The following is a 20,894-nucleotide window of genomic DNA, read 5'->3' on the forward strand; positions in this document are numbered from 1 at the left end:
AGGCTAACTTTTCTCTACTAAGCGACACCCTAGCTAAACTGCAAGCACCCCCAAACCCAGTAGACACTGTAGCATATGCTGAGCTATTTACAAAATCTCTGTACAGCCATACTGACAGCTGTACAAAGCAACCTGTGCCCACATCTATTAAGAATAAGACAAACTCAAAAGACAAGCCAACTGGTGGAATCACAATAGCAATCTGTTATACAACAGAAGAAAAAAATCTTGGCCAAGCAGAGGAGGAACAAAGCTATGCATACAATCCAAACAGGCAGCTAAGAGGGTTAATTAATACTTCAGAGACTAACTTTGAAATAAAAATAGCTTCTCAGTCAAATGACTACCACAAAGCTTTCTACAGCTATGCCCATGACCTCAGGGGAAGTTAGCGACAATGTACAAAACTTATTGTAAATGGCATCATCCACACTGAACCAGAGGCCACTGCCAACCTTTTTGCTGACAGGTCCAACTTAATTTTCTAGTCCCACTCCCCCCTCCCCCCAATAGTCCTGAGAAAATACCATATACCACATTCCCCCAAGCATTACTAGGGAACAGGTCATCAATGCACTTTCCAAGGCCAAAAGTACTGCATCAATAGGCCCCGATAATATACTGGTTTGCTTAATAAACAGCATGAAACATGACCTTTCTGGCCCACTTGAATAACTTTTCAGCTGCAGCCTATAGTGAGGTTTTGTGCCCAAGGAATGTAAGATGGACATAGTCATTCTCCTGCACAAAGGAGGTCCACCAACTGATCTGGTAACTACAGGCCCATAGGTTTGACAAGCCTCATATGTTAGGCCAAGGAAAGAATCATCATGGACATTATAAATTAAGACATAGATGACCCACAAATGTTGAACATATCACAGTTTGGCTGTGTTAAAGGAAGGCCATGCCTATTAAATCTGGTGGACTTTTTTGAGAGGGTCATCAAAGCAGAGGATGAAGGCAAGACTGTAAACACAGCTTACCTAAAGCTGGCCAAGCCTTTTGAATCAATATCCCATTCAGGCATTATTGACAAGCTTACGTACCTTCGTTGAAGGTTGTGCGTTAGGGCTGGCAACTCAGCACATAAAAATTAACTGCCAATCATTAGTGGACCGGAGTTCCGCTGTGGCGACCCCTAACCGGGAAAAGCCGAATGAAACAACAACAACTAATTTAGGTATAAACCCTTTTATCACCCGCTAGATAGCCAACTGACTCACTGATAGGACCCATGAGGTCAAAATAGGTGAGGTCACCTCCATCAAGAGGCCAATCACTAATGGAGTCTCCCAGGGCTCAGTACTGGGACCGCTTCTTTTTGCCATATATTTCTCTGAAATGGAAGCATATGCTGAAGGTTTACAGCTGACTATGTTTGCAGATGACTGCAAGCTAGGGGTTATCATCGCCTCATCTGCAGACACCAGCAGTCTTCAAGAAGGCCTGTGTCTGACTAACAAATGGTGCTAAAGCCGTGGTCTTAAACTCAGTACTAAGAAATGCATAATTGTATCCTTTGGGAAATCAACCATCCTGGCTAATTACCATACTGATAATACGCCCCTAAGAGTTGACCCAGTGGTCAGGGATCTGGGTACACACATAGACAGTAGCCTTAACTTTGACCACCATGTGGCCCAGTGGTAAGGAAATCATTTTATGTTGCGCAACATAGAAGTAAGGGCATGGCATCTAGGTCCAAAGTGGTCATTATCTCACTGCACTCTGCCCTCATCAGACCAACCATAGAGCACAATGCTCCCTTCGGTATGTACCTGACCAGGCATATGCAGCAACTACAGCAAGCTCAGAGGTTCCTTATAAAAAGAATACAAGGCATAACAAACCTGCCTTATGCAGAGCACCTTAAAGCCCTTTCCCTCTAGTTAGTATTATACAGACTGCTGAGGTATGATCTATGCATGGCTTGCAAGAGATCTGCAAACCCCACACTTATGAATCTCCTGCATATCTCTCTTCCTAAAAGCTGCTGCAAACTCTATGGCATAACCAGTCTCCATCCTCATTAACCTCTCAATCTGTGAATCCACTGCCCCAACACTCTGGAAGAAATTCCACACCATACCTATTCACAAAGGTGGAAACTCTGTAGAACTCTGTAATTTTCACCCAATTGCTATTCTTTCTCCCCTCTCCAAAATTCTTGAACATTGTGTGTATAAACAAATCCTGTCTTATCTCACTCACAATAACCTCATCACCTCTACCCAGCATGGATTTCACCCCGACCACAGCACCACTACTGTACTCATTTCCTTTACTAATACCATTTCCCTAGCCAGAGACAATAATAAAGTAATGTCCTGCCTCTTCTTAGATCTCTCCAAAGTCTTTGACACTGTCTCTCACTCCATCCTTCTCTCCAAACTCCTTTCCCCAGTAATCTGACATTTAGCTCCTTTCTTTCATCTACCTTTCTCTCTCTAATTTCACCTCTCACCGTAACCTGTCAAACTTACTGCTACAATTCTTCTACTAAACTACCTTAACAATTCGTCTGTATTTTTGTCACTTTCATCCTATCTACCTCCTCTATACCTACACTCTTTTTAATGCCTCAATTTCTGGGATCTCTCACTTGCACTGCAATTTGGTCACCTGTTTTAACTGTTATCATTTATACTATTTATTGTGTTTATTATATTTTACTTTATTCCTGTTAATTTTTTACTTGTTTACCTTCTACTGGAATATTATACTTGCATGATTTACTGTTGAATATTTTATTTGTATAAGCTGTACTGTGGAGCTTTTCTCCATGGGCCTCTGCTGAAAAAGGGTGCAAGCTCAGTTGGACTATCCCAGCCAACAAATGTCAAATAAATAAATAAAATAAATTCATAACTCAAACAGTACCAGAAGTACAAAGTCTAAGGAACTGAAATTTGTCTGTGACTTAAACAGAGCATGCTGGAGAGACAGATATGTGTCTCAGTCACTGCCCCTCCTTTGGAACAGGCTTCCCATTCACATGAAGCTCAGTTCATCTATTACCCAGTTTAAGTGCAACCTAGACTAGTGGATGGGGAATAGGAAATTTACACCAGGTCTGGCACCCATGTCACTTATGGAGAGAGATAGCTTATAAAAGCCTGACTCTCAATGTCCTGTTTGGATACAGGGCATCATTATTCTTTTGGGAAAACTTGGCCAGGGTTAGAAAGGCCCTCCAGATCATTAGCCTAGTAACAATCTATGAATCCATGAATAACAAGCTAGTAGTTTTTTTTTTGTTTTTTTTTTTTTGTGTGGTGTGAACATTGGCAGGATTTATAGATTATTGTGTTCTCTCTTTTTTATAAGAAAATGATCTTTCATTTTTAAAGTGGATTATGGGTAAGTTGTTATGTATACTATATTGTACTGATATGATTTTTGTGGTGTTTTTTATATGTCCTACATGACTCCCACTAGCTGTTGTCCCCTATTGTATTCTAGCAAAAAAGGGACCTGGAGCTGCCACTGATAGTAGCTAAGATATAATACAAGACAGTGCAGTTATGCACTTTTGAAAGGTTAGAGAGTATTGTGCAGCCTAATTAAACTGAACTACACAAGAACAAAGAAAGTAAGTCACCAGGTGGCATGACTGGAGAGACTTCAGGGAAGCAGTTACCTTTCTTCCACTTCAATATTATGTATGGTCTTGGCAGTTTTACAGAGAAAAGGAGTCCAAATGATAAATTTTACACATGATTGTGCCAGTAGTGTGCAGTGGATAACACCCTGACTACAACCAAGTCAATTTGAGTTTTACTAGCGGCTCAAACATTTGATGGCATAGGCAGGTAGGATGGGTCATGCTCATCCTGGTGGAGAGTGATAGTGGCTCCTGTCTGGGTCACTTCTCTGCTCAGACAACTGGGCTTTTGTCAGAGAACAGAGGCCTATCATGATAAGGGTAGTATGTGCTGGGAAGACATGGTCATGGCTGCCCAAGACAGTAATGGCAGCCCCTGTTGACATGTTAGGGAATGCATGGAAAAGGGGACACTTTAGGGAGCATGCATGGAAAAGGGGGACATAAGCAACCCTTGCAGTGACTCAAGTGCTCATATCACCACAAGCGATGGGGTTAGGCTATAAAATAAAAGAAAACTCTTGTGGTTGGAATGTCAACAAGAGTCAAAATAACCCTCATGATTACATGAATAATGGCCACCTTTGGAAAATATAATGTCTGATGAAAGACAGGACTGCTGAATGGTAGTCACAGGAGGCAAAAATTATATAAAAAGAAAAAAAGAACTAAAAAAAAATAATAATAATTCTCACCCTAAACACACTGTGTCCCAAAACATCAAATCTAAATTACCTCCACCACAAAAAAGTATTCTGCTGTTTACTTGCTCTCCAGCCAAGGCTGTGATGTCAAATCAGAGAAGCAAGCTAGACAGGGGTCACCATCTCTTCCTTTAGGATGGGCATGCCCCATCCTTCCAGCTTATGCCATCAAGAACTTGAAACACTTGTACAACTTAGGTTGCCTGGGTTATAGTAAAGTCTTTACCCTGTACACCACTGACACAATCTTATGAGATTTATAATTTAGACCCCTTTTCTCTATAAAACACCAGGGATGTACAGAATGCTGAAATAGAAGAAAGAACTGCCTCTCTTGAGTTTCTCCCAAGTCATGTCATCCAGTGACTACACAAACATCCATCAGAAAACATCAGAGAAATCTTAAATAGATGAATTATGCAGGGGCTCCACTTCCTGTATTGTTTTTATAGTAGCAAGTTCTAAATGTACTACTTCCAAGATCACACAAACTCAAAAAAGGAACAATTAAAAACAATCTCACTTCTTACTTTTTCTCTAAGATGTGAGATCTCAGAAAACCCATAACTGCAGCTGTAATAAATTCCTGTAACATAAACAAGATATGATAAGGAAGCAACTGCATAATTCTGAACAACTGCATACCAACAAAGCCAAAAAAACATAAGGAAACCAAGAAAGGATATCAGGCTAATAAAGATTGTACAGTAAAAGGCCATGACCACTTGGATTATCACAGGCTAGGGTAAGGAAACTGAAATTCATGTATAGAGATTAAGGAGAAACAGAAGAAGCTTTTCATTCTGTAAGGTGGATCACAACCTGGTTAATTGGAAGGAAACAGAATGTGATGGTTGGAAGAGCTAAAGTCGGAGGAGAGGGTGGAAGCCAATGGAAACCGCAAAGGGTCATTTCTAGAGCAGGCATTACTTATTTGGATTAGATAACACTAATGGTTCTGAGACTATGACTATTTACTTGTAGATAATATCAAGACAGAAGCAAATGGGAAAAATGAGGCAGAGGATCTGAATGTGTATCTACTGAAACTGATGGAAATACATGGAGAAATAGCAGCTGAATTACAATGTGGTTAAGTACAGTTATACACTCTAATTACAATAATACTAAAATACAGCTTATTAAAAAAGCAACAATGGTTTGCATTACCAAGGAAGAAATGGTCCTGTAAATCATTATCATAAATAAAATGAATCAAGAGAAGTTAGATGAGAAAAACAGTGGCAAGTGCCAATATAATATGGGAATGCTTGGCTCAAGGAATGGAATGGAATATGATGATGCTGAGGCCATAATGCTACTGGACAACGCTTTGATGAGATTGTACCTTAAATACTCTGTCAAATGTTGGAGAGCATTTAAGAAAAAAGAAAATAAAATTATAATGGATTGGATCAGTCAATTGGCTGTCACTTGAAATAAAGTTTACAGAATATATTAATAGTGAATCCATATATATATATATATATATATATATATATATATATATATATATAGGACACAGAGTGAAAAGTGAGAGGTCTGCAGCTTAGGGAGAAGGTTATGGAAGAAAATGATTGGCAGATGGAAGTATATTTAGAACAGATGCAAGGAAATACTATTTAAAAGAAAAATACAGTTGTAAGGAAAGGAAGAAGTTACTGATGGAAAATGTGCAGCTTAGTAAGACAGGCAGCTTTAGTTCTATGAGACAGAATAAAAATGGAAATGAAACTGCGCATCTGCAAGGGGCTCATCACTATAAACAGACTACGTATTTTTATTGGTTTTCTTCTCTTGGCATATTCAGTTATGAAGAAAGGTGAAAACACCGGGCGCATACACTTTGGAGGAACAATGGGAACGGTTTTGGGACTGTGAAGTAGAATCAAGATAGATAAGGAAGAAGGGCACAATTAGCAATTGTATTTTTTTAACAGAGAGTGAGAGAAAGTGATGGCAAGAAATGAAATGATCTGGTAAACCAAATGGTGGAATGTTAAGTATACAATTTGATTCAAGGGACCTTGAGATATGAGTGTAGACAGATGTGTATTAACTGCAATACTAAACAAACAGAATAAGCTTCTTGACTTTCTTTCACCAGGTTGTTCACTTAGGCCAATAAAAGAGAAATAATTCTGTAAAAGCCCTCTGAAATGTACTCCATCCCAAACATATAAGTCTCACTGTACCAAATAAATACACACACACACACACACACATATATATATATATATATATACATATACATATATATATATATACATATATATATATATATATATATATATATATATATATATATATATATATATATATATATATATATATATATATATACATATATATATATATATATATATATATATATATAGATTCCAAAATCCAAGCGTCAGCAGAAAAGCAGGTATAATAATGAAGCTGTCCAGTTAAAAACATACATTTATTGGAATAACAGAAGTAAGGTAAGCGCTTTCACAACTAACATTGCTTCCTCAGACCTAACAAATACAAATACAAAATGCATCAACTGCATGTTCCAATATGTACTAGAATAATGCTACAATATACTAAGTAAAAAAAAAAATAAAATAAAAAAATAAAAATTAAAAATTAATAAAAATCTTATAGTGAGGCTCAACACAGCCTAATGTTTCCTCTGGCTCCTGCCCCTCAGTCTTGCCGTAATGGCTATATGATCATTTAATCCTTTCCCTAGATATGCTTTCAACTTAATAATCCATCTCAACTCCTTATTTTCAGTTCTGTTAGAGATGTCACCTAACCTATCACCTTCTGGAACTAGTTCCAATACATTATATTTAAACTGATGTGCTTCACCCATTGTCAGAGTATGTTTCGCTATAGCACTATAGGTATGCCCCCTCTTGTAACAATAGAGATGGTCTCTAATGCATTCACGTAGTCTCCTGTTGGTTTTTCCAACATAGAATGATGAACAGCATACACATCTAGCCAAATATACAAGATTCCTGCTATTACAATCAGCTCCCATCCGAAAAATATAAGTTTTCCCTGTGTCTGGATGCTGAAACTCATTACCCTCAAAAATGTGTTCACAGAAGTTACAATGTCCACACTTAACTGTGCTCCTTATTGTTGGCATATTGGGAACTTGATTCAAAGTACGATAGCAAAGCCTACGTTTAAGATTCCTCATGTTCTTATACTGTATATGGGGTTGTTTGCCCACAACTTGAGCAATCTGGGCATCAGTCTGAAGTATTTGCCAGTTCTTTCTTAGGATATTCATTATTGCCCCATTGTCTCTTGTATAGGCAAAAGTAAATGGAACTTCATTATTCATCATGGTAGAGGCTTTGTTGTACCTATTGGGCTTTGAGAAGTATGGTCTAGCTCTAGTAGTCTGTTACATCCATGCTTATCTTGTGGATCTCATCTGCCCCATACCCTCTCTTGGTGAAGTCATTCTTCAGCCTGTCAACCTCTAAGAGCCAGTTATCATCCCTATCAGTTAGCCTGGAGCAGCACATCACCTGCCCCTTTATGATATTTTAAAATATGTGGCTGGGATGCATACTGGCCCTATGTAAGTAAGAAGGTTGATAGTACTCTTTGGTATATCTGTCAGTGTGTATGCATCCATCATCTCCAATACAAATGAATATATCCAAAAATTCAATTTTATGAGGTGAATATTTCCCAGTGAATCTCAAAAATTAATTGCTGGAATTCATGTCATTAACAAAATCCCTTAGCTCAACTTCATCTCCTGCCCGTATGAAATATAAATCATCGATGAAACGTCTATAAAAGACAAGGTGTTTCATTGCTAAAGGGTGGGGGAACATATATTGAGTCTTCCATTCTGCCATGACCATGTTCGCGTAGCTATTGGCACATGGTGTGCCCATAGCTATGCCTAACAACTGATAGTAATATACACTATTAAATAAAAACACATTGTTGTGTAAAATCATATGCCACAAACTGCAAATCAACTCTATATGCGCTATTGAATATGAACTATGTTGCCTCAAAAAACTTTTAACCATCAAAATCCCTGGTATATTGAGAATAACAGTGAAAAGTGAGGTCACATCTTAAGTGGCCATGATGCATCCATTCAAAGGTGTTTCATAACTTTCAACAAAACAGAATAAATCCTGTAACATCTGTTTAGTATCTCTCAATGTATATTGATACATATCTAAAATTCGCCTCAACTGTTTCTCCACATAGATGGAGAGTGGCTCAGTGAGCCACCCTCCACCTGCTACAATGGGCCTGAATGGAGGTTTCAAATGGTCCTTATGGACCTTTGGAAGACCCTGTAATGTAGGAATTAGTGGTTTTTCAACAATAAAGTAAGCAAACAATTATTTTGATATGATCTGTTCATCTACCAACCTCAATAAAGCATTAGTTACACCATCACAAATATTATTAACTTCATTTAAAGTAATTTGTCTATAAACGACAGCATCATGTAACATTTCAGTAATGGATGCAAAATAAAAGTCAGTATCCATCACAATTATTTGCACACCTTTATCTGCAGATCTAATGACTATACTGTCATCATGTTCTCAAGTGATGCCAAGGCAAACTTTTCAACATTAGTGAGATTATCAAAACTTTTACTAGAGCGTTTACATTTTTCAGATGGGAGCTGATTGTAATAGCAGGAATCTTGTATATTTGGCTAGATGTGTATGCTGTTCATCATTCTATGTTGGAAAAACCAACAGGAGACTACGTGAACGCATTAGTGACCATCTCTATTGTTACAACAGGGAGCATACCTATAGTGCTATAGCGAAACATACTCTGACAATGGGTGAAGCACATCAGTTTAAATATAATGTATTGGAACTAGTTCCAGAAGGTGATAGGTTAGGTGACATCTCTAACAGAACTGAAAATAAGGAGTTGAGATGGATTATTAAGTTGAAAGCATGTCTAGGGAAAATATTAAATGATCATATAGCCATTATGGCAAGACTGAGTGGCAGGAGCCTGAGGAAACATTAGGCTGTGTTGAGCCTCACTATAAGATTTTTATTAATTTTTTTTTTTTTACTTAGTATATTTTAGCATTATTCTAGTACATATTTGAACATGCAGCTGATACATTTTATTTGGATATGTCTTTAAATGATGTAATATGACTCTACTGACTATTTTGAATCTTGTGATGTTTAAAAGGAAGTGATGTATTTGTATTTGTGAGGTCTGAGGAAGCAATTTTAGTTGTGAAAGTGCTTACCTTACTATCTGTTGTTCCAATAAATGTATGTTTTTAACTGGATAGCTTCATTATTATACCTGCTTTTCTGCTGACGCTTGGATTTTGGAATTTTTACTTATTTAACATTCAGGTGTTTTTTTCATTTATTTATATATATATATATATATATATATATATATATATATATATATATATATATAAGCACTTTACTATCTCGAAATACTGAAATCTCAAATTTCAGTATCTTGAGAGGAAAATGCAGAAAGTGCAGTTGAGTGAAACTGCACTTGATCGAATTTGAAGTATCGAATTCACGGTTGTGGTGGCATTTGCTGTGTTTGTAAGGTGCGGTGTGCTGTGGGATATGGTTTGACTGCTGTTGTGTGGATATATGCGGAGATTCAGGTAAGTGCTGTTTTTTAAGAGTTTTGGGTAGGGATTGAGTGTATGCGAGTGTGTTGGGAAGTTTTAGGTGTAGATTAGGGTAGGTAGGTAAGAGTGTGAGTGTGTAACTTTTCCCGGCTCCACAAAGTCTGCTCTTCACTTTTTCCCTTAGAACTGCTCTATCTCTCAAATTAAATACCCTGTTCTCAATCTAAGGCCCTGCACTTGCACAAATAAGCAAACTTACAATTTAGCACTAATTAACTAAAAGCACTACATCCTCATATACTCTCTACGATTACCTTGTCCCCTATTGGTCCTTTTTAATTCAGTGATAAAGGAGTTCCCTATACTACTCTAGCATGTCCAAAGGTCAGTTAATGGTTTCCTCCCCAGTCTAGCTGGTGAATCTGGGAGTCTTGAGGCAATGTTACAACTGTCTCATGTACACGGACAACCCTCTCCTCCTCCAAACAGGTTCAAATATATGTGAGAGATGCAACCATATAGCCAAACTGGAGGCTGAGCTCTCTCAACTCAGAACTGGTGTAACCAGTCAGGAGGAGAAGGTAATTTCACACAACACAAATCCAGTCTCACATAGTCCTACCACAACAGCAAACCAAACACATAAACACACAAAAACATACATGGAGGCTCTAAATAAAAATCTGCCTAAGCAGCAGAGACCTCCAAAGCAGACATCCAAGCAAACGCTACCCCAAAACAAAACACGTGCAACACATAGCTCACAAAGTCAGTGTGCCAAACAGTCACAGCCCTTAAGGCTGAATAACACACCTGATACACTCGTAATAGATGATTCTATAGTCAGACACACTGACGTTCCGCTCACCAGGCTGAACAAAGAGAAGGTCACAGTGAGCTGCCTGTCGGGCGCTAGGATCCGCCACATAACGCAAGCACTCAGGTCACTCCAAAGCAAGTACACATATGACTCAGTCATAGTACATGCTGGTGTGAATGACCTGAGACATACCTCCCTCGACTACATGAAAAGAGACATAGAGGAGCTCTCTGATCATGTAGCCCAGGCCGGTATGACCCTGACCTTCAGCAGCATCTTACTCTCACCTAGAATGATGCCGCAATACAAAGACAAAATGATCGATTTACCAATTGGCTAAAATTTTGGTGTCATTCAAAGGGGATCCAGTGTCTGTCAGCCTGGGATAACATGCTCGACAAGCCGCGTTGCTTTGCTAGGGACGGCTTGCACCTGTCACCCCTGGGCTTTCGGATATTGGCAAAGGCTCTTGCCACCCCCATAGTGCCTTTTTTAGGCAAAGCTCAAAAGACAAACCCACCTCCATAGGCAACATAATGAACAAGAAACTAAGGGTAATGCTGCTAAACGCCAAAAGTCTAAACCTCAAGACGCATGTACTCGAAGCTCTCCTCAGTATTGAAAATATCGATATCTGTGCAGTGACAGAAACCTGGTTCAAGGCTCAAGACAGCACCCCTGCACTACCAGGTTATACCTCATATCCTGCTTTTCAGCCCCAAATCTTGGACTGAACCACAAAAAGAGGGGGAGTATCCATATTTATCAAGGATACCCACACCTCCAAGTTAGTGGTGTTGCACGAAGCATCGGAGACCATCCATGTGCAACTAACAGTGGGCAAAACTGCTTTTCAGTTTATAGCATGCTACAGACCACCCTCTCAAAATCAGGAATCCCACTCGGCTATTCTGAAAACATTGGAGAACATGAAGATCTCTCCAAACATCATTCTACTGGGTGATTTCAACTACCCAAACATAGACTGGGAGCATTACTCAAGCCCCAACACCCTAGCCCAAAGGTTCCTGGAATTTATAAACTCAAATGCTATGGAACAACTAGTCACCATTCCCACAAGAGAGGAAAACATACTCAACCTGATCATTACCAACATGGGGACTCTATGCTCCATACCAGAAGTAAACCCCTCATTGGTAAGATCAGACCATAAATTAATCTCACTGGATATCCACAACCCGACCCCACACTCAGCCCAGAAAACCACAGTGAAAAACGTCTCAAAAGTGAACTTCACACTTCTCAAAACCGAGGAGGAATCCTTCAAGGCCCCCGGGCCAGTGGAAACTACAATCCAAACTGCAGAATCCTATATAAACGCATTCTATGGACACCTCCAGGAATGCATGGATCATGCTATCCCAAACAAAACCAAGACCCAATCGTCCAAAGACAGGCGTCCAGTCTGGTGGACCCCAGCCATAAATAAGCTGTACAACAGAAGGAGGAAGCTACTACATGATAGAGCAAAATCCCTAAAAGGGAAGGCATCTCTGATCAGTACTAGCAAAAAATTACGATCCCTCATAAAATCCTCCAAAGTCAGCTTCGAGAGAAAAATTGCACAGGACACTAAAGACAATCACAAGGCTTTTTTTAGCTATGTTAGGAACCTGGGATGCAACTCCCAGATATGCTCAGAGTTGATTCTAAATGACAAAAAATACACTGAACCCACAGACATTGCCAACATCCTGGCAGACAGGTTTAGTGCAAACTTCTCCCCCCCAAAAGAGCAAATATCTATCCCAGCAGAGTGCAGCCTCCCTAACATCTCAGATGCTCAGGTGGAAGCCGCCCTCTCCAAAGCAAAAAACACTGCTTCAATGGGACCAGACAGTGTCCCAGGTTGCTTCCTACATGAACTCCAAGAGGAACTAAACCCTCACGTAAAACTGCTGTACAATCTCAGCCTAACTACAGGATATGTACCCAAAGAATGGCATACAGCAACAGTGGTCCCTCTCCACAAAGGTGGTGCCTCGACGGACCATGGAAACTATCGCCCCATAAGCCTGACTAGCCTAGTCTGCAAGGCTGTAGAGAGGATCATCATGGAACTCGTAAACAAAAACATTGGGGACCTATAGACACTAGATCCTACCCAATTCGGCTTTGTCAAGGGCAGATCCTGCCTCTTGAACCTGGTCGACTTGTTTGAAACAGTTACCAAGGCCATAGATGAAGGGAAGGTAGTCCACACAGCCTATCTGGACCTCGCGAAGGCTTTTGACACAATACCCCACTCGGGCATCATAGATAAGCTATCCAGCTTAAATATAAACCCCTATGTCACAAGATGGGTTGCATAACTGGCTCAAAGACAGAACCCACAGAGTCAGAGTTGCTGGAGCCATGCCAGACTCGAAACCAGTTACAAGTGGTGTCCCACAAGGCTCAGTCCTGGGATCTGTCTTGTTCGGTATATATTTTTCCGAGGTACAGGCTAACACGGGAGGACTGTGGCTGACCAAGTTCGCAGATGACTGCAAACTGGGCGCCATAATTGACTCTCCAGCTGACACGAGCATCCTTCAAAAAGGTCTCACAGAGACGGATGACTGGTGCCAGAGCCATGGTCTAAAGCTAAATGCCAAAAAGTGTATAGTCATACTCTTTGGCACAAACAAAGTGCCCACAAATTACCACATAGGTGGTAACCCATTAAGTACAGAGGAAGTAATTAGGGACCTGGAGTCCCAAGTTGATAGTAATCTCTCCTTTGACAACCACATTGCCAAAGTGGTTAGAAAGACCTTCTACATAGCCCACCTTATCATGAAAGGATTCACATCTAGATCAAGGGAGGTCATCGTGCCCCTTTATTCATCCCTCATCAGGCCCATAATAGAATACAATGCCCCTTTTGGGATGTACCTTACTCGACACCTGCAGCAACTAGAAAGACCCCAAAAGTACCTCACAAAGAGGATCAAGGGACTCAAACAGATGCCATATGCTGCTCGGTTAAAAAAACTCCAGCTCTACTCAGTTGCATACCGCCTACTTCGAGGCGATCTATGCCTGACATATAAAGCTATGTCCAACTCAGAATTAATGGACATGCTCCACCTCAGAAAATCCAAATCCCTTAGAGCCACACGCTCGAGGGACTTGAACCTCAGCACAGAAATAAATAGAACATGCTGGAGGGACAGATTCATAACCCAGAGGCTCCCTTCGCTCTGGAATAGAATCCCAGTCCATGTTAGGCAGAGCTCCTCACTGACTCTCTTCAAGAGGAATCTTGATGAGTGGATGGGGGATCGTAGGTTTACCCCGGGGATTACTTCTGTGTCACTACTAGACACAGGCACAGTAAAAAACCTTAAAAAGGGCACAGTAAACTCAAATCAAATGGTGGCGAAAGCCAAACACACTCGGGCTAGGCTTATAAATGCCCCAGGGCAAATAGCCTAGTATGAACCTATAAGTGTTGAGAGTGGTGGTGTCTGTATGTATGTGGTGTGTGTTTGTGCAAGGGGAATATAGAGTATGTAGTGGTGGGTTTAGTGTCTCTCTCTTTTTAGTGCTACCTCATAGTATATATATATATATATATATATATATATATATATATAGGTAACAGGGGTGTAGGGGGCACAGCCCCTCATATAGGGGTGCAAGGGGGCTTGCCCCCCCTGCTTATATATGTAGGGTAGGTGTGTTGTTGTGTTTGTGTGTGTTTTGTTGTAGTGTGGGGAGGAAGGTGTATTTGTGTGGTGGAAGGTGTATTTAAAAGTTGCTATTTTGAATTTCGCACTTTTGGGGTTTAGATATTGTGAATTTCGGCTTTATAGCCTCGAGATATTGAAATTCGAAATTTCAGTATTTCGACATTATAAAGTGAATCCATATATATATTTACACACACACATATGCACACAGACACACACATGCACACACACGCACACACACACACACACACACACACACACACGACATTCTAAATAAAAAGCAAAAATATAAAGGCTTAACTAGTGATACCTATATTCAGCAAAAAAAAATGTTTAAATTGAAGACTGAAATACTAGAAAAGAAGAGGGGGAATGCTTCCAATCTAAATCTAGAAATGCTCCACTTTTACTGTTTAAGACACCTATATTTAAAACTTGGTACTTACGTATTATTGCAACCAGCCAGCACGTTATTTATGTTATCCTCACGGTGGAATACTCATAAAAACAAAAACCCACATAAATCTCTCCGACCCTAATACCTAAAAAAATCTTTGGTTCACAGTCGGACTTTGTTATAAGCATAAAACACATGCAAAGTCAAACAAATACTAGTGACTATTTTTAAGTATTCTATTTTAGCGACTGATGACTGACCAGAATCACAATTACACGGTCAGTGACTAACTTCAGAATCAAAACACTTATTTATTGCCATATTTCAGACTGAAACCACTCTTGCAACATTCCCACGTTCCTCCCGCTGCCGCGCACACCAGCAACTGATTTTCACAGCAAAGCAAACATGTTTTCCCGCCCGTTTTGCAATCACGCTGTAATTGGTTGTTGGGGGTTCTTGGCTATTTCTGACTGGAGAAGACAGCACTAAAGTTATAAATAAATTCGCACGTTCCTGTTTATCTTGAGGCAGTCACTTATGTATATATTCATAAAAGCTGTTAAGCTACCCGTACAGTAGGTATGACCGAGAAGTCTGACGAAAGGCTTGCCGATAGCAGCAACGGAAAAGCAATGGGGTCTGGCAACTTTGTCGGCACCCTCTGTCAAACTCAGTGGGCTTTGAAGCGTTACGCTCGTTTTATAGCTGGTGCCGCCACATATGGCTCCACAAAAACAGCAGATAGTTGCGGGTCGTCCTGGAAGGTAAGTTAATTTTATGGATCGTGCCTTTCAGCTACCTGTTTTTTATGGTTAGTCATTCTGACAGTAATATTTAATGGTTAGTCATCCTGACATTATTACTGAAATAAAATTAAAAATGTTACATCTCCCCTCCCCGAATTTCGGTCAGGGCTCTGCTGTGACAAGAAATTTTGGTATTACAACTATAATCTTTAATTGCTGCTACACACTGCGTATCTGTGCTTCTTTCTCCTGTTTAGAAACAGTGTAGGTTCATTCTAGTTTTTACAGTCCTCTTTCTGCTAGGCACCTGTTCTTAAAGGGAGATTGCTTTTAAAGTGAGTAAGCTTCTCTGCTTTTACATTTTTTTTGCACTTCCTGATTATTACAATAATTTATTTATAGAGCAGATCAATAAGACCAGTAAAAGAAAATATGGAGAGTAAGTATAATGTTGGTAGAGTAGCAAATACCATCACATATAATAAAATATAAATTACAGCTGTTAAATTAATATGAAAACAAGTATTTTCAACAGTAGCGAATTGCAAATAAAATAAAATCAAATTTCAGGGCTCAAAAACTAGTTGCAGGACAGACATTCCAAATCTACTCAAATAACCAACTATCTGGATATGGTACATTTAACACTAGTGTCCCTCAAGGTTCTGATTTGGGACCTCTCCTATTCTCGCTATATAAATGGTGTAGCACTAGATCTACCCAACCACAACATAATTATGTAACCAGATGGCATTTTTTCTACTTGAAGCTAGCAAAAAACACAATCCCTTCAACAGCCTATACAAGCTAAACTCACAGACCTGTGTAAGTGTTCTCCACTCCAAATACACTGTCATTGCTTCCATTAATTTTAACAGACACTAAGGGAGGCAGTTTAGCAAATGTTAAACAACAAAAATACCTTGGTGTAATCCAGGATCCATTCCTAAAGTTCAGTGTACTCACAGACAGCATTACTTTCAAAGTTCTAGCTCAACTAAAATGTTGTTATAGACTCTTGACGTCTACTCTCCACAACCGCACATATGACAATAGCTATAAATATGTTTATTCCCAAAATAGAATATGCCCTTCCACTGTTCACCCTCAGCTCACAATACCCAAAATATCTAGATAGCCAAAAATAAAGTAGATAGATTTGGCCTACTGGAAGAGCACAATCTCCACCACTGCAACTTATATGAAACTGTGCATTGGCTACAAATTACCAATAGAGCCACATTGCTACTAAGTACTCTGATCTGTATGGTCCTAACACAAAACTATTGCCCTCCACTCAGAAGAATGCTCCAAATCAGGGAACCAGATTATTTCCTTAAGAGCAGCCAAGAAGCCACAATCACACTTTTATGACTTAGAGTCACACTTACTATTGGAGAAACTTGGACTTGCCATGTGGAATTCTTTAACCAGAGATGCAAAAATTATAAAACTCTATGATTGTTCAAAACGTAACCATAACAATTTATTCAAAACAAGTCTAAGTGCACCTGCTTTTGTGCCACTAATTAAGGGTCTTAACATAATACAATTGGTAGTAAATGGTATATTACTTACATATAGACACAGGTAGAGTGGTGAGGTGAATGTTCTGAAGACAAATGCTCCAATGCTCTCATTCTTTCTGTCCTTAAATTGATAAGACAGTACCACTGATTCATTTCAGATTACATCATTTCTTTCTGGTTCCCAGGCTAACAGACTCTCAGAGGTTAATAGCCCTTGATCTTGCAGCTGGTCAGGAAGCCAGAACAATAAAATAAATTATATATGCAAATTCTTGCCATTAACTGTGGCCTCAAAACAATAGGCAAAATGCCTTTATCTAGACATCTCGGCTCCGAGTTTTGATATCAAAGAATTGACTTATCACCTTTGTTACAGCAGAGTGCTCTGTTGTTACATTTTTGCAGTTCCACGCTTAACACCATTTTTTTCCCATTTAAGAGAACAAGCCTGTGGCTTATATTAATATTTATAAATGACATAATTACCTACAAAATTCTGTCTGGTTAGGCTGGCAGCCTTCACCTATCTTCACAGTATAAACCACCAAAGTTTTTTATTTGTATATACTGTAAATGTAATTCTAATTCTCTTAACTGTATTACTATTGTAGAGGTTACCTAAGCACCTTATCTCTCTGTAAATACTCTAAGATACTTGCAGTTTATGCATGCACATTTCAGTGTTTATTTATAGTGTACTATTATTAATATTTTTTTAACAATACTGTGCCTGCATATTTTTATATGCACAGTGGATATAAAAAGTGTACACACCTCTGTTAAAATGCTAGGTTTTTGTGATATAAAAATGAGACCACAATAAATCATTTCAAAACTTTTTCCACCTTTAATGTGACCTATAACCTGTACAATTCAATTGAAAAAAGAAACAAATCTATTAGGGGAAAAAAATAAAAAACGTACAATAAGCTGGTTGCATAAGTGTACACACCCTTAAACTAATACTTTGTTGAAGCACCTTTTGATTTAATTACAACATTCAGTCTTCTTGGGTAGGAGTCTATCAGCATGGCACATCTTGACTTGGCAATATTTGCCCAGTCTTCCATGCAAAAGTGCTCCAAATCTGTCAGATTGCGAGGGCATCTCTTGTGCACAGCCCTCTTCAGGTCACCTCACAGATTTTCTATTGGATTTAGGTCTTGGCTGTGGCTGGGCCATTCCAAAACTTTAATTTTCTTCTGGTGAAGCCATTCTTTTGTTGATTTGGATGTATGCTTGGGGTCATTGTTGTGTTGAAAGGTGAATACGTGGGACAAAGGAAAAGAGGACCACTTATCTTAATTGTAAGAGGAGCTCCAATAGTGATAGAAGAGGTTACAGATGATAATAATGGTAGATTTGTAGTCCTAAGGGGCTACTGGCAAGGGAGGAGGATTACACTGCATGTATTTATAATCCACCTAAAGCTGCTATCATGTAGCTTAAGAAAATTCTGGGAAAAATAATCAACTTTCAGCAAAGAATGTTACTTATATGTGCGGACTGGAATTTGATTTGTAGCAGTGACAATGTGTCAGGGGGGCCCAGAAGGAAAATATAACAAAGGAGGGTAGATTTTTGAAGAAATTTATGAATATATTTGGCATGGAAGATGTTAATTCAGTACTAGGAGTCCGGAATGAATTTACATATTATTCCTCAAGACACAGTTAACAGGAACATGTGCATTTAATTGAAAATCTTGAGACACACCCAATAACTATTTCATATCATGTACCAGTAATAACTGAAATAAAAACACAGGGCAATGAAATAAAAATGAGACACTGGTACTTTCCCACCTACCTGTAGAAAAGAGAGGAATTTAAGGAATGGATAGTGGAAATTACTCCAGACCTATTAGAGAAGATAGATTTTTTTTTCTGAAAGTATAGCTAGAGCGTGGAATAAAATTAAAGTGGAGTTTAAAAATAGAGTGGAAATAAAAAAAAGAGAGATATTGTTAAGAAGTAACAATAATTATTCAGAGGGACTGACAAATGTTAAAGTATTGCAGAATAGGGAAATCTCACAGAACAAGAAGAGGAGCAACTGCAGAATGCTAAACAGAAAATAAGGTATTACCTCAATAATATGCATGAGTTTAGAAAGATTGCTGTTAAGCAACTGTTTTTTTTTGATAACTGTAGAGCACAAAAACGTTTAGCACAACGACTCAGGCAACAGAAAGTAAAAAGGGCTGTCACCAAGCTTAGAGAGCCTACAACAAGGAAGATAAGAAATCCTACAGAGATATTAGAAATATTTTGGAAATTCTGTGAAAGTCTGTATAAACAGAGAAATATGGAAATCAAGAAGAGGTACAGAGATGTTTATGGAAGAATGAAATATGCCAAGGTTAGAGGTAGATGAGTTTAATTACTAACAGTTAGGATAGGAGGAGATGAGATAAAAAAGGTGATATATAACCAATCCAAAAGAAAGTTCCCAGGAATAGAGGGTATTCCTGTGGAAGTTTGGAAACTAGGAGGGGAAAACTGATAAAGATCTGGAAGGTTATGTTTACCAGTATTTTAAGAAGAGGAGAAGTATCAACATCCTGGAAGAAAGTGTTGGTGGCTGTAATACCTAAACAGGGTAAATACCTATCAGATCCAGCATTATACAGGTACATTTCAATACTAAACAATGATTATAATTTATGTCTGTAATGGACAAAAGAATGTAAACATGATGTCATAATTGATCGATATGGATCAATGTGGTTTTCTGGAGGGGAGGCAAACATTTGACAACATTAACAGAACATTAATGATCGAGAGGGAAGCAGAATGTAAGAAAATGTCACAGTTGTTGGTGGGTCCTGATGCAGAGAAAGCATTTGACAGAGTAAGCTGGGATTTTATGAGCAGGGCAATTTAAGCATTTGCATTCCCTGATAAAATTATAAGGTTGATTAGGAGGCTATATGAGGGATTGGAGGCGAAAATTAAAGTGGGTTGGTTAATTTTTGCATGAGCATAGGATCCAGGCAGGAGTGTCTTCTTTCTCCTTTATTATTTGCATTATATTTAGAACCATTGAGAAAGAACATAAGGGACTCACAAATTCAAGGATATCATTTGTATAGTAGTCAAGAAAAGCTGTATTCATTTGCAGATGATATTATTTTGTAACTGGTAAAACCAGAAAAGGACATTTCAGTGTTGCAGAACATTTTGAGATAGTTTTAGATGTTTTCGGGATACAAAATTAATGAAGCTAAAACAACGACAATAGCTGTAAATTATGTACCCACACATGAACTGGTTCAGCAATATCCATATTTATTGCAACATGATAAAACAAAGTACTTAAAAGTATGAATTAAAAATAATTCTGGTGTGGCAGCTAAGGATATGTGGGAAGAAATTAACAAAAGATAATACAAAACTGATAAATTGGAAGCTCTGTTATATGGATATGGATACTAATATACAAGCGGTTAAAATGTTTTTAGCCCCTTAGTCTTATATACAGGTCAGGCATATTTTTATCAACCAGAGGAGAAGTTGTGGATAGCAGTTAACAAAGAGCTGAAGGGTTTTATCTGGGAGGGGAAGATGGCAAGAGTTAAGTGGGATAAGCTGATTGTTCCAATAGAAGAAAGCAGATTGGGATTACCCAATTTGAAGGAGTATTTCAGAGCTACACAGTTAAGGCTCCTGTACATAGCACAAGTAAAAATCTATAATTCAAGTGGAAAGGGATGATGATGAAACAGGGAGGAAGCTCAAGAAACAAAGAGAGACTGGAATTTTTGATGCAGATCTTTAAGG

At 38.8% G+C, this 20,894-nt stretch overlaps 1 protein-coding gene across 2 annotated transcripts in view; it reads left to right on the forward strand.

Moving 5' to 3' along the window:
* The first annotated feature begins 15,295 nt into the window (after window positions 1–15,295).
* The window catches only part of REC114 (REC114 meiotic recombination protein), a 1,356,532-nt gene continuing 1,350,933 nt past the window's right edge, over window positions 15,296–20,894 (forward strand). For both annotated transcript variants that reach the window (XM_044077559.1, XM_044077560.1), the window contains exon 1: window positions 15,296–15,601. In XM_044077559.1, the coding sequence (XP_043933494.1) occupies window positions 15,419–15,601 (183 nt within the window). In that variant the 5' untranslated portion in view covers window positions 15,296–15,418. The remainder of the gene's footprint in view (window positions 15,602–20,894) is intronic.

This window comes from Protopterus annectens, chromosome 7.part0 (assembly GCF_019279795.1).
Source record: "Protopterus annectens isolate FY-2018-M chromosome 7.part0, PAN1.0, whole genome shotgun sequence".
NCBI lineage: Eukaryota > Metazoa > Chordata > Ceratodontiformes > Protopteridae > Protopterus > Protopterus annectens.